Genomic DNA, 14,276 nt, shown 5'->3' with positions numbered 1-14,276 from the left:
GCCTTTAAATTCCTACATTTTGTTCTGGTTTTTGGTTGTAATCAGAATTAAGCATTGCTTACTGTTTTGTTTTAAAAGAATTATAAAAGGAACTTTTTAATCAAAATAGTGGAGTGAAAAGTAGTAATGGAATCTGGCTTCTCACATAACAATGTTTGATAACAGTGAAGAGAAACAAAATAGCAAAGAATACCCTATCAAAATAAGCCCCCCAGTTTTTTCCAAATGAAAAGTATCAGAAATTTCAAAAAATACTGGATAGCAACTAAAACAATAAACCAGAAAAAAACAGCTAAAACAGGAAAGTATTTCAAATAAATATAAGATATCCTCAAAAAAATTAATTAAGAATTAATATTGATAAGAAATTCACAAGAGGAAAAAAGGAATTTGGAGAAAAGGAATAAGTTCTAGAAAGAGTTGAATATTGTAGAGCATATTAAAAAAAAGACTGGAAAAACTAATCACAGGATATTATAATAAAAACTTAAGTTGTATATGTTTATTACTTTTCAGCAACTTGATTAATCTGTTTTTGATGTAATTGTTACACTCACTGTGGAGCCATGATTGATTTATATGAAATAGATAGGTAAACTGTTTATTAAATATTTAGTGTTAAGTAGTAGTAAGCACTAAGTATATAAAAAAATACAAACAAGAAAAAGAGTTTCTACCTTCTCAGAGCTTACTTTATAATGGTCTAAGATATAACAAAGGGGAACTGGGAAGGGGGTAGTTGGATGGTACCTATGGGATCAAGTGGTTTGGAGTTGGTGGTGAAGAAGTAAAGGGAAGGACAGTAAAGGGAAATCATCTGCTAAAGCCCTGTATGTTCTGAGGGTGGAGTTCAAGGTTTCTGTGGGCATAATAATATGAGCAGAGATGGCATAATTTGAAGTTTATGAAACTTAGTTTTTCTACACTGTTGTAAACTTGAAGGCAAATACCTTTCTTGATCATCTTCATTCCCTTTTCCTCTAAACATCTAGTACAGTACCTTCTGCAGAGTCATTCATTATCAAACAGATTTGTTAAAATTCTCCAATAATACAGTTTCTACTCTCAGGAAGCTTACAGTCTAGTAGAGGTAACTACACTATTTCAATGGACTTATTCTGTATTAGGAATGTTTACTAACAATTTTTTTGATTATTAATGAGGTAGAAGTGATTATGGCTTCACTCCAGATAGCAGAAGAATATAAACCCTAGCATTTAGAGTTTATTAAAAGACTTTGGTGATAAAGTGTATGTCTGTCATCTGAGACCTATCCTAGCTAAGCTCTAATAAGTCTCTCATCAGAACATAGATTATTTTTGTTTTTTAGCCACAGCAACTTATAGAGACCATCTACTAAGGAATAAAAGAGTGCTCATCTATATTAGTTGACACTAAAACTGATAAATTTAAAAGATCTTTTGAGATAATAAAGTAATAGTTCTAAAAATGGCTTTTCTATAAAATTATACATAGCTTTCTAATATATATTTGTTAATGTAACAATTATATCAAAATTTTCATTGTGAATCATTTTCTAGCTAAAAAGCTATGAGCATGTTAGTGTTTAAATGAACATAAGATTCAGAGATATTAACATTTTTAGTTCTGGGATTTATAACATACTATGTAGAAACACCAAAAAGTTCAAAAAATTAATTGGCCAATCAGTAAGCATTTGTTCTGCACCTATTCTGCTAGGCACTGGTTATACAAAGACAAAAGTAAAACCTTCTATACTCTCTAGGATCTTACATTCTATAGTGGGGAAGGGGATAAAGTTGAGATGAGAGAGAAAGAATGCAAGCAAGATAATTAAGGTAATTTTTGTGGGAATACCTAGCAGCTAGGTAGGTAAGAAAAAGCTCCATATTATAGAGTGCTTTAGCTTTCTCTGGAAGGAAGCTAGTGAGACAGAAGTAAGGTACAATCTAGAAATGCAGGACAACTAGTGAAAAAACACATACATGAGAAGTAGAGGGCATAAGAAGGCTACTTTTGCGCTTTCTATAGAGAATGTAAAAGGAAATGACATGTATTAAATTTGCAAATGTAAGTTGAGACCATATTTTGAAGTGCTTAAATGCTAATTGAAGAATTTTTATTTGATATTAAAGGCAAAAGGGAGTCACTATATATAGTTTATTGAAAAGAGGAATGACGTGGCCAGACTAAGAATTGGTCAAAAAAGTAGGGAGGGAACAAAAAGAGAGCATTGTCATAAAATCCTAGACAGGTGAGAGAATGAAGGAGTAGAGACAAGAATATTCATTGGTGCCATAATACTTCAGAGAGGTAAAAGAATTTAATAAGAATCGAGGAAAGATTAATAAAGCATATTCTTTGCATTCAATGAATTTATTATTAAATGGGAGAAATAAGATAGTTATACAAACACATAATTCAAAATAGGATATAAATAAGAGTGTACTATGAGAGTTTTAAAACTTAGGTTTAGAATGAAAGATTATGTCTTTTCCACAATATCCATGTGATATATGCAGTGCAAATATTATTATCTCTATTTTACAGATGGGGGAACTGAGACTCAAAGAGATTTAGTAGCAGCTTGATTAAGTCACATTGCTAGTAAGTATTAAAGCTTGGACTTAAACCCAGGTCTCTTGTCTCAAAGCCAGTTCTTATTCTACTACATAATTTTTTCAGTACTTGGCATAAAGATGCTTTGGGTTGATATAATGAAGTGGTACAGAGGAAAGTGTTCAGTAGTAGAGAATGGAGCAAGACGCGGAAACAGGAAGATAGTGGTTTTATACTGGGAACACTAATTCATTTTGACTGGCATGTAAAATAAAGGAAGGGAAATATTATAAGGCTGAGAAGAGTAGGTGATATCAAATTGTGGTAACTGAATGCCAGACTAATGGATTACAGATTTCATTTGATAGGTAATAATGAAATAATAAAGTATTTTGAGGAGTGACATGATAAAATCTGTACCTGATTACATATACATCTGTACATGATTAATTCAACACAATATAAAGGATGAATTAGAAAGGAATGAATGAAAACAGAAAAATGTGTTAGGATATTGTTTTCAGAATTTAGGCAGAAATTGTGAAGATTTGTCTTGGCTAGGGTGGTGGCATTAAAAATGAAAAGGACTGATGTGAAATATATTGCATCTATAGTATCAATAGATATAACAAGTAATTGAATAGGAAAGGTGAAAGAGAAAAAGTCAAATCTGATTTTGAGCATGGATTACTGACGGTATTATTTACAGACTGTTCTTCCTTCATCTCATTCACTCTTTGCTTCAACAATTTTTTCTATATAGATTATTCTCAAATCATCATCTCCATCTCAACTTCTCTCCTGAGCTCAAGGAACAAATTTATAAATGCCTGTGGAATATCTCCACCTAAATACTACTATCAACACTTTAAATTCATTACTAAAAATGAACTTTTTTTTAATTGATATTTTTATTTTAGTGTAATGGAAGAACTTAAATGTAGCATGCTTCCTAAAAATGTAAAATAATGAGGTTTTATGCTTAATAATATTCCATATGCAACTTTATAACCTTGTAACTTATCTTTTCAAAACTACATCCTTCTGATTTTCTTACCTTTTTTTTTTTTTTTCAAAGACATTTGAGGTGAGGTTCTTTTGAGTTAAAGGGACTGAAAATTTTTAAGGAGGCATTATCTTCGAAAGCTGCCAAAAATGATGTCAAGAAGATGATTAAAGCTATGAGTTTACTGTGCCTTCCTCCCTTGAAACACTTAACCATTTTAGTCATGCTTAATTCCACATCTTGCTTCCTATTGGCCAAATACTGTTAGAAATGAAACTGGTGACTAGGATAATAAAATATTATTATCCAGTCTCAACTGACACTTCATCGCTAAGGCTGTTGGATTAGCCAATTCCTAAAACTTCTTCTGATTCTTATAATCTTATAATCTCTAAACCTCTAGAATCTCTTCTAGCTCTAATCTATGACTTTGTGACTGACCTTTAGCTTTTGAGATTGGATGACTAGATGAATTATGATGCTTTTGACAAAAATTTGAAAATTGTGAATGCCTATAGACAAAAGTATAATCCAATTGAGCAAGTGCCTGTGTTCAAATCCTGCTTCTGAATACTTTTTCCTGTTTATTTGATGTCATTTTGGGCAAGACACTTAATTTCCCTGACCTTTAGTTTCCTTATCTGTAAAATAAAGCCTTTGAAGTACCTCTAAATTTATGTATCATATTATATGGTCCTATGAATCTTTTTGCTATAGTGTAATTTGCTTAAATGAATCTTAATAGAAATGAAATTCCCAGAATGGAAATGGAGCTGAAGATGAAATAGAGCCAATGTTCAGCTTTGGGTCTTTTTTATGTATTTAAATACATGTTTTGAAACATTCAAAATATGATATTTTGCTGACTAAACAAAAGATCGACCCATAGATAGTTCTGTCCTTTCTGTTTACAATGCAGAAAATATACATCCACTCAGAATAGTTATTTGGAAATCCTTATAAATAATTCTTAGAATTATACTGAAACCTGATAACCCAATTTGTTACTGAGCAGTAATCAAAGTACTAATTTAAGGTAAAAATCTTACAGGGAATATCTTATAAGGAATGGTTTTATGAAGCAAAGGATAGTCTAAAAGCACATATACACACAAAGCCATACATATCTTTCTTTGAAATCATAATGGAATTTAGAAACTGTCCTCAATCTAGTTCAATTGAGAGTGAACAGTGGAGGAGCTAAAATATACTAATGTTTGGCAGCTCTTTTTAGTGGATAAAGTACTTTATTTGGAGTCAGGAAGACCTGAACTTCATTTACTCTTTATGTCAATCCACTCATCTGTAAAATGGGACAATAATAACCTACCTCATAAGATATTGTGAGGCTTAAATAAGAGTGTGTTTGTGTGTGTGTGATTTGCAAATCTTAAACCATTGTATAAAATATTAGCTACTTAAAAAAACCATTTCCCTCCCTAGTGGAATAGAGATCAAGACAGATGAGAGAGGGAGGTGGTAGTTATTACCTTGAAGCTAGATGATATGAGTTTCTATCTTTCAAACTGAGAGTAAGAGGTGGAGCCATAACCAAGACAGATTCATTGAATCCTAAGATATTTTTTCCTCTACCACTTAGCAGCAAATACGTCTTTTGTCAAAATCAGTAACAGGCTGGAGAAATGAAGAACAATAAATGCATAAAATTTATCTGAAACCATATTTATTAGGTTGAAATTTTGGATATACAGCTGTCTTTTTTTTAATCTTTCAATATTTATGAACTTAGTTGCTTAAGGGGCCCTAGTGAACTGAATTTGAGGCCTCTTCTTTCAAACCCACAGGAGTATCTGACATCAAGCTTCAATCATAATAGCTGGGATAAAGGTCTTTGAAGTTCAAAGAAGCTCTAAGAAGTTTTGTTATTATCTTCATTATAGGAAAGTCTCACTTCATATCAGATATGAGTTTTCTGTCACTTTATTGCACTTCAAACTACATTTTTTTCCTAATTTGAGAAATGCATGGTAAACAGATTTCTATTTACAGATCTAGTCTTTAATTAGTCTTCAATGCTATAAATTTCTGCAAAGGGAAAGTTCTTCTTACTTATTTCTCTTTTTTTTGCATTTCTAATATTGCCAAAATTAGGAAAACAAAGATGAAATATATAGTTTTTTAAAAGCTTTGAAACAAGTATAGAAAAAGTTATATTTTCTTGACAGATTTTAAAATTTATCTCCCATTTAATCAAAAGGTCAGAATTGGTCTATATTTATTGGTAAGGCAAATTAGCACAGAATTACAGTAATTTTAGAGGGCTGATTTAGCTATGAATCTTCAACAGTTAACTTAAGGGTATGCAGTATTTCAAAATCAAAAGATCATCAAGAATGATGTTTTTTGACCTTCACTAGTCCATACTCCACCTTCCCTATGACTCTTAACAGAGTTTACCCAGACTAAATTTCTCATATTTGAAATAGATTCAGATAGGAGTAATATAACTTCCAAATCTACAGACTAGAATTACCATAACCAGGCTAGTTACCAGAACCCGAAGGATCCTATAATGATAATTGACCCTTCAAAGCATTATTGAGACTTATTTCAAATATATAGGGACTCTACTGACCACTCAAAATGTAAGATCAGACCAGGATTACCAAGGATTTAGACAGGAGAATAGTCAAGACAGGTGACAGATAAGTCTCTTATTTACCTGTAGGAAATACACTGAAAAAGTATCACATTGGTCACTTCAGAGTCCAATAGTTTTTCTGTTAAATTATTTAGATGCAATAAACAAAGTACACAGCACACTAACTTACCCCTGCAGTTTTTTACATAGGATTATAACTTTACCAGTCAGCATGTTTTTTTTCTGCCTATAAATCTCTTGGTAAACTCTACTTTGTAATGAAAATTACTGAATTGGAAAACTCAATCTTTTTTTTTTTTTTTTAGATATTTAATAGCCTTTTATTTACAGGATATATACATGGGTAACTTTACAGCATTAACAATTGCCAAACCTCTTGTTCCAATTTTTCACCTCTTACCCCCCCCCCCACCCCCTCCCCTAAATGGCAGGATGACCAGTAGATGTTAAATATATTAAAATATAACTTAGATACACAATAAGTATACATGACCAAAACATTATTTTGCTGTACAAAAAGAATCAGATTCTGAATTATTGTACAATTAGCTTGTGAAGGAAATCAAAAATGCAGGTGTGCATAAATATAGGGATTGGGAATTCAATGTAATGGTTTTTAGTCATCTCCCAGAGTTCTTTTTCTGGGTATAGCTAGTTCAGTTCATTACTGCTCCATTAGAAATGATTTGGTTGATCTCGTTGCTGAGGATGGCCTGATCCATCAGAACTGGTCATCATCTAGTATTGTTGATGAAGTATATAATGATCTCCTGGTCCTGCTCATTTCACTCAGCATCAGTTCGTGTAAGTCTCTCCAGGCCTTTCTGAAATCATCCTGTTGGTCATTTCTTACAGAACAGTAATATTCCATAATTTTCATATACCACAATTTATTCAGCCATTCTCCAACTGATGGACATCCATTCAGTTTCCAGTTTCTAGCCACTACAAAAGGGCTGCCACAAACATTCTGTGCACATACAGGTCCCTTTCCCTTCTTTATAATCTCTTTGGGATATAATCCCAGTAGTAACACTGCTGGATCAAAGGGTATGCACAGTTTGATAACTTTTGAGCATAGTTCCAAACTACTCTCCAAAATGGTTGGATTCGTTCACAACTCCACCAACAATGAATCAATGTCCCAGTTTTCCCACATCCCTCCAACAATCATCATTATTTTTTCCTGTCATCTTAGCCAATCTGACAGGTGTGTAGTGGTATCTTAGAGTTGTCTTAATTTGCATTTCTCTGATTAATAATGACTTGGAGCATCTTTTCATATGACTAGAAATAGTTTCAATTTCTTCATCTGAGAATTGTCTGTTCATATCCTTTGACCATTTTTCAATTGGAGAATGGCTTGATTTTTATAAATTAGAGTTAATTCTCTATATATTTTGGAAATGAGGCCTTTATCAGAACCTTTGACTGTAAAAATATTTTCCCAGTTTATTGCTTCCTTCTAATCTTGTCTGCATTAGTTTTGTTTGTACAAAACTTTTCAGTTTGGTATAATCGAAATTTTCTATTTTGTGATCAGTAATGATCTCTAGTTCTGCTTTGGTCATAAAGACCTTCCCTTCCACAGGTCTGAGAGGTAAACTATCCTATGTTCCTCTAATTTATTAATAATTTCATTCTTTATGCCTAGGTCATGAACCCATTTTGACCTTATCTTGGTGTACGGCGTTAAGTATGGATCAGTGCCTAGTTTCTGCCATATTAGTTTCCAATTTTCCCAGCAATTTTTATCAAACAGTAAGTTCTTATCCCAAAAGCTGGGATCTTTGGGTTTGTCAAAGACTAGGTTGCTATATTTGTTGACTGTTTTATCCCTTGAACCTAATCTATTCCACTGATCAACTAATCTATTCCTTAGCCAATACCAAATAGTTTTGGTAACTGCTGCTCTATAATATAATTTTAGATCTGGTACAGCTAAGCCACCATCATTTGATTTTTTTTTCATTAATTCCCTTGAAATTCTTGACCTTTTGTTTTTCCATATGAACTTTGTTGTTATTTTTTCTAGGTCATTGGAAAACTCAATCTTGAGCCAATTCAGTCTTTCTCATTTGGGGCCACTAATAATTGAGATAAAATTATCTGAGGATTGATTGATTAGATACTATTGTCACTCACTAAATCAATAATGTAGAGATAGTTGCTGCAGTTTTATCATGCTCAGAGCAGTCTTCAGTGACCATAAAGTCACTGAGCCAAGAGCAGTAGTTTTTGGAGAAATTCAGAATGTGAATACATTTCACAAGTGAAATTTGACCAAAAGCAGGAGAAGAAGCAAATAATAGAAGGGGAAAAAATATCTTTATCAGAAATGTCAGGGAATTATCAGATCAAAACTGAAGCTGTAGTCTATATACCAAACTTGATTTTTGCAGACTTTAACAGGTAGTGTGACTTTCTGGCTTTTGGCTATAATGTCTGGAAGTTCAAGATAAAGATTGGGAAATTTTTTTTAACATATGAGCTGGAACCAGAAATTCTCTTTTATAGAGTTCTTAAATTTTTCCAAGTTTTTCTTCATAGTATTGTTACTTAAATTGTTCTCCTGGTTCTTTTTACTTCCCTTTTTCTTAGATCATGCAAGTCTTACCAGGTTCCTATGAAACCAAACCTTTCATCATTTCTAACTGTGGTAATATTATCTTTATATGACATAATTTCTGCAATAATACCAGTATTGATGGATGCCATATGTTTCTAGTTCTATGCTACAATAAAAAGAGGTGCTATATAAATACTTTTATATACAAATAGATTCCTTTCCTCTTTGGTCTCTTTGTGGCATATACTTATTACTGATATTGCAGAGCAAGGGTTATGTACAGATTAGTGTTTGGAGGGATGTTCAATTTAATTCTAAATTTTTATTTTGAATTTCAGTGCCATATAAAAAGCATTTCCAAATTCATTGTGGACTAGGAGATGCTAGATATAAAGCTGAAATTTTACTATATAAAGCTTGATTTATCTTTATAAGTAAATGGTATATTCAGAATATAACTTTCAAAGCTTTTTTACTTATATCATTTTTTCTATCATTTCTTCTTTTCTTTTTGGGTAGAGTGATGGTGGATAATATACCTATTATCTAGTCCCCTTTAATTATTTCCTCATCACACTGAAAAGAGAAATGAAAAACAAAACCCTTTTTAAAATTTTATTATAACTTTTTATTTACAAAACATATGCATGGATAATTTTTCAATGCTGAAAATGTTTGGAAAACCTTCTGTTCCAAATTTTCTCCTCCTTCCCCCCACCCCCTCCCCTAGATGGCATGAAGTCCAATACGTGTTAAATATGTTAAAGTATATGTTAAATCCTATATCTATAATTATATATCTATACACACACATATTTATGCAGTTGTCTTGCTGCACAAGAAAAAAAATGGGTCTAGAAAGAAGAAAAAATCTGAGAAGGAAAACAAAAATGTCAGCAAACAATAACAGAAAGAGTGAAAATGCTATGTTGTGATCCACACTCAGTTCCCATAGTCCTCTCTTTGGGTATAGATGGCTCTCTACAGTACTGAACTATTGGAACCAGTTTGAATCATCTCATTGTTGAAGAGAGCCATGTCCATCAGAATTGATCATTGTATAGTCTTATTGTTGCCATATATAATGATCTCTTGGTTCTGCTTATTTCATTTAGCATCAATTCATGTAATTTTCTCCAGGACTCTCTGAAATCATCCTTTTGGTCATTTCTTACAGAACAATAATATATTCCATAACATTCATATACCATAATTTATTCAGCCATTCTCCAATTGATGGGTATTTAATCAGTTTCTAGTTTCTAGCTACTACAAAAAGGGCTGCCACAAACATTTTTTGCACATGTGGGTCCCTTTCCCTCCTTAAGATCTCTTTGGGATATAAGCTCAGTAGAAACACTGCTGGATCAAACTTTTTGAGCATAGTTCCAAATTGCTCTCCAGAATGATTGAATTAGTTCACAGTTCCACCAACAATGTATCAGTGTCCCAGTTTTCCCACATCCCCTCCAACATTCATCATTATTTTTTCCTGTCATTTTAGCCAATCTGACAGGTATATAGTGGTATCTCAAAGTTGTCTTAATTTTTATTTCCCTGATTTGGCGCTCCAAATAGTGGATTTGGAGTACCTTTTCATATGACTAGAAATAGTTTCAATTTCTTCATCTGAAAATATCCTTTGACCATTTATCAGTTGGCATTTTTGTTCCACTCGTGATTTTATTGGGAATGGTTCCAGTTTATCACCATTACATATGATGCTTACTGATGGTTTTAAGTAGATGCTAATGACTGTTTTAAGGAAAAAGTCCATTTATTCCTATACTCTCTAGTGTTTTTAATAGGAATGGATGTTGGATTTTATCAAATGCTTTTTCTGCATCTATTGAGATAACCATATGGTTCTTGTTAATTTGGTTATTGATATGGTTAATTATGCTAATTGTTTTTCTAATATTGAACCAACCCTGCATTCCAGGTATAAATCCTATTTGGTCATGGTGTATTATCCTGGGATTAATTTTATGTAATCACTTTGCTAATATTTTATTTTAAGATTTTTGTATCAATATTCTTTTGGGAGATTGGTGTATAATTTTCTTTCTCTGTTTCCAACCTACCTGGTTTAGGTATCAGTACCATGTCTGTGTCATAAAAGGAATTTGGTAGGACTCCTTCATTCCCTATTTTTTCAAATAATTTATATAACAATGGAGTTAATTGTTCTTTAAATGTTTGATAGAATTCACATGTAAATCCATCTGGTCCTGGGGATTTTTTCTTAGGGAGTTGATTAATAGCTTATTCTATTTCTTTTTCTAAAATGGAACTATTTAAGTAACTTATTTCCTCTCCTGTTAATCTGGGTAATCTATATTTTTGTTGATATTCCTCTATTTCACTTATGTTGTCAAATATATTGGCATAACATTGGGTAAAGTAACTCCTAATTATTGCTCTAATTTCCTCTTCATTGGTAGAAAGTTATCCTTTTTCATTTTTGAGACTAACAATTTGATTTTCTTCTTTCCTTTTTCTAATCAAATTAACTAAAGGTTTACCTATTTTGTTGGTTTTTTCATAAAACCAATTCTTAGTTTTATTTATTAATTCAATAGTTTTTTACTTTCAATTTTAATAATCTCTCCTTTTTGTTGTAATCCTTATGAAGTGCTAATTTAGCATGGTACTTAGCAAATCCTCTAGCTCACTAATGTATTTAAGTACTCATTGGAGTTCACAAGTTTTGGAGATTTCAGGGTTTAGTATGAGATATCCAAATTCACATTAAGGGAGCTTAATCCTTCCCTCGGAAGGAGTTAACCTTTGGGAGATCATATATATAGAAGCTCTTAGAGCTTCAAGTGAGTTAGTTTGGAACATTGCCAAGAGTCAGAGAGGAGCACTCTGGGAGATTGAGAGCCAGGAGCACTCTGGGAGGAAGCCTACAAGCCCACTCTTGGAAGTGGAGTTAGATTCATTCCAACTTTCACCTTGGTGCTGGTTGGAGGCTGAAGAAAGCAGAGGCAAAGGACAACTGCAAGAGCTCTTGGAACCAAGCAGAAAGATAGGCCTCTAAGAAAAACTAACTGGGCTACTTTGGAAGGAGAAAATAAACGTTTGAACTTTTATCACCTGGCTGCATTTGGGGTGATTATTGATCTGAACTGATACTAGGATTACTTCCCCAAGAAACCTGCTCCCATAAAGAACCTTCATATTATATTTTAAAGAAGAAAAACACCACACCTTTTATTTTCAGAATTTCAAATTTGTTATTTGAGGGTTCTTAATTTGTTCTTTTTTTTAGCTTTTTTAGTTGTAAGCCCAGTTCATTGATCTTCTCAGCATAGCCCCACAGAGTCCACATCCCGCCCTAGGTCTGCACAGCATGTGCTGGTGTTGGTGTTTGGCCTGCTTCCACTTAGCCACCTCCCTCCTTCTGTCCAACCCAAACAGACCTTTTCTGGCGATCTTTGAAATTATCTTTTGCTGGTAATTTGTTGCACTCCCAAAATTCGTGGATTCTGTCACTGCAGAACTAATTCAGAGGCTAGATTTGTTAATTAACTGAAGGTCTTGGGAGAAGCATGTGTCCTCTCTGCCCTATTGGCTCTGCCCCCAACAAAATCTCCTTAATGTGTATAGGGGAGCAAATTAAATTCCCATGTTAACCATATTAATTTTAGGAACTGAGAATGTTTACTTGAAGAAGTGAATATTAAAGAAGGACATGATCAGGCTTTCTATCTTTAATTAAAAAAAAAAAACTATCTTGTGGAATAAGGATTAGATTTGTTCTGCTTTGCCTAAAAACTGCAAGCAAGAATTTGTGGGTGAAAGTTGGAGAGAGGCAGATTTAAATACCTTATAAGGAAAAATAAAATTGGGAGCCTTTCCTCAGGGCTCTTGATCCAAACCAATTGAGCATGCAGCTGCTTCAATAATTTTCTTTTACTCTTGCTTCATGATTAGACTCTAGGAACAAATAAAATAATGTATATATGTGAAAAGTGTATTCAAAGGAATAAATAGCACAAAAATGTGAAGAAGCCTTGGAACATGAAAATTAGGGGACATCCTGTTTGATTTTTTTTTCTTAAAAATTTTTTGAACTAATAAATATTAAAAATTAATCTATTCCTACCGTTAACCTTTTTTTCCATTAATCATATATTTAAAAAATAATTCCTCTATATCTGCATAGTTTGGAAACACAATTTCTTATATTCACCATGTCCAAAAGTTGTATGTCTCTTTCTAAATTCAAGTTTATCACCCTTATTAGGAGTTGAGTAAGGCAAATGATGAGTGGCTTGTTTTGTTTTTGAATTTTAAATTTGTGGCTTATTATTACACTGATAATAGATCTAAAGTCTTTAAAAAGAAAACTTTTTTCTTGAATGTTTTTTGCAGTTTATTAATTTTTCTGCTAGTTCTACACTCTTGGCTCTACAATAGTTTATAAAGATCTTCCCAGTTATCTCTGGAATTGGATATTTCATCATTTCTTATGGCACAGGAATATTCATTAGATTCATATACCATAGTTTGTTTAATCATCCCTCCATACGATCCTCCCTTTCTTTCTAACCTGCCATAAACCTTCTATAAACATTTTTAGATATGTATTTATTTAAATAACTAATAAATTAATTAAATAAATATTTAAACACATAGATCCTTTTTCTCTTTTTTAAAATTTTCTTTGGGGGATAGGCTTAGTAGCAATAGAGCTGGGTGAAACAGAAAGTTTGGAACTTTCTGGACATAGTTCCATTTTGCTTTCCAGAATGGCTTGACCAGTTACCAGCTTTATCACCAGTACACTATTTTGTAGCTGCTTTTCTGCAGCCTCTTTAACATGTCATTTTTCTCTATTGTCTTATTTTGCCAGTCAGATAGATATGAGGTGAAATTTCATATTTGCTTTAATTTTCATTTCCCAAATTACTTAAAACTTTTTTATATGATTGTTGATGGCTTAAATTTCTTTTGAAAACTGTTCATATTATTTAATTATTTTTCTATTTTTTTTTTTTTAATCAGAGAAATTTACTGCAAAGATCTCTCCTGACCCCATACTCACCCAGTTTCTTATTTCCTTTCTAATTTTACCTGTTTTGGTTTTATTTGTGGGAAAAAAAATTTCAATTTTATGTAATTAAAGTTGTTCATTTTGTGATTCTATCACTTGTTTAATCATGAATTCTCCTATCCATAATTGTGAAATTTAATTTCTTCCTTCTTCCTTACTTATGTACTTTTGTATGTTTGTCATATGTCTATTTGGTGTTTGTAACTACTCTCCAATTTCCCAGAAATTTTCTTTATTTAGTGAATTCCTCTCTTCCAACTTAGGATCTTTGGATTTATTAAGCATTATGCTATTGATTTTCTTTGTGTCTATATATCATATACTTGAACTGTTTATTGATGTCTTTTTTTTTTTAGTCTGCCAAATCTCTGTCTCTCTGTCTCAGTCATATGCTTGGGTCTCTGTTTTGCTTAAGTTGAAGGTTCAGTGGCCATTCAAAAGAATGATCTCAGTACCTGTTGGCATGGAAGCTTTA

At 32.4% G+C, this 14,276-nt stretch overlaps 1 protein-coding gene across 5 annotated transcripts in view; it reads left to right on the top strand.

The window, feature by feature from the left end:
• IPO8 (importin 8) overlaps positions 1-14,276 on the top strand; it is a 134,430-nt gene that overhangs the window by 110,470 nt on the left and 9,684 nt on the right. The window contains exon 22 of one of the 5 annotated variants that reach the window (XM_031938115.1): positions 2,533-2,589. The exons of the other annotated variants lie outside the window; for them this stretch is intronic. Coding sequence (XP_031793975.1) covers positions 2,533-2,545 — 13 coding nt within the window. The 3' untranslated portion in view covers positions 2,546-2,589. The remainder of the gene's footprint in view (positions 1-2,532; positions 2,590-14,276) is intronic. 5 annotated transcript variants of the gene reach the window in all.

This window comes from Sarcophilus harrisii, chromosome 5 (genome assembly GCF_902635505.1).
Source record: "Sarcophilus harrisii chromosome 5, mSarHar1.11, whole genome shotgun sequence".
NCBI lineage: Eukaryota > Metazoa > Chordata > Mammalia > Dasyuromorphia > Dasyuridae > Sarcophilus > Sarcophilus harrisii.
The sequence above is the reverse complement of the archived record's forward strand: the minus strand, read 5'-3'. Positions and strand labels throughout refer to the sequence as shown.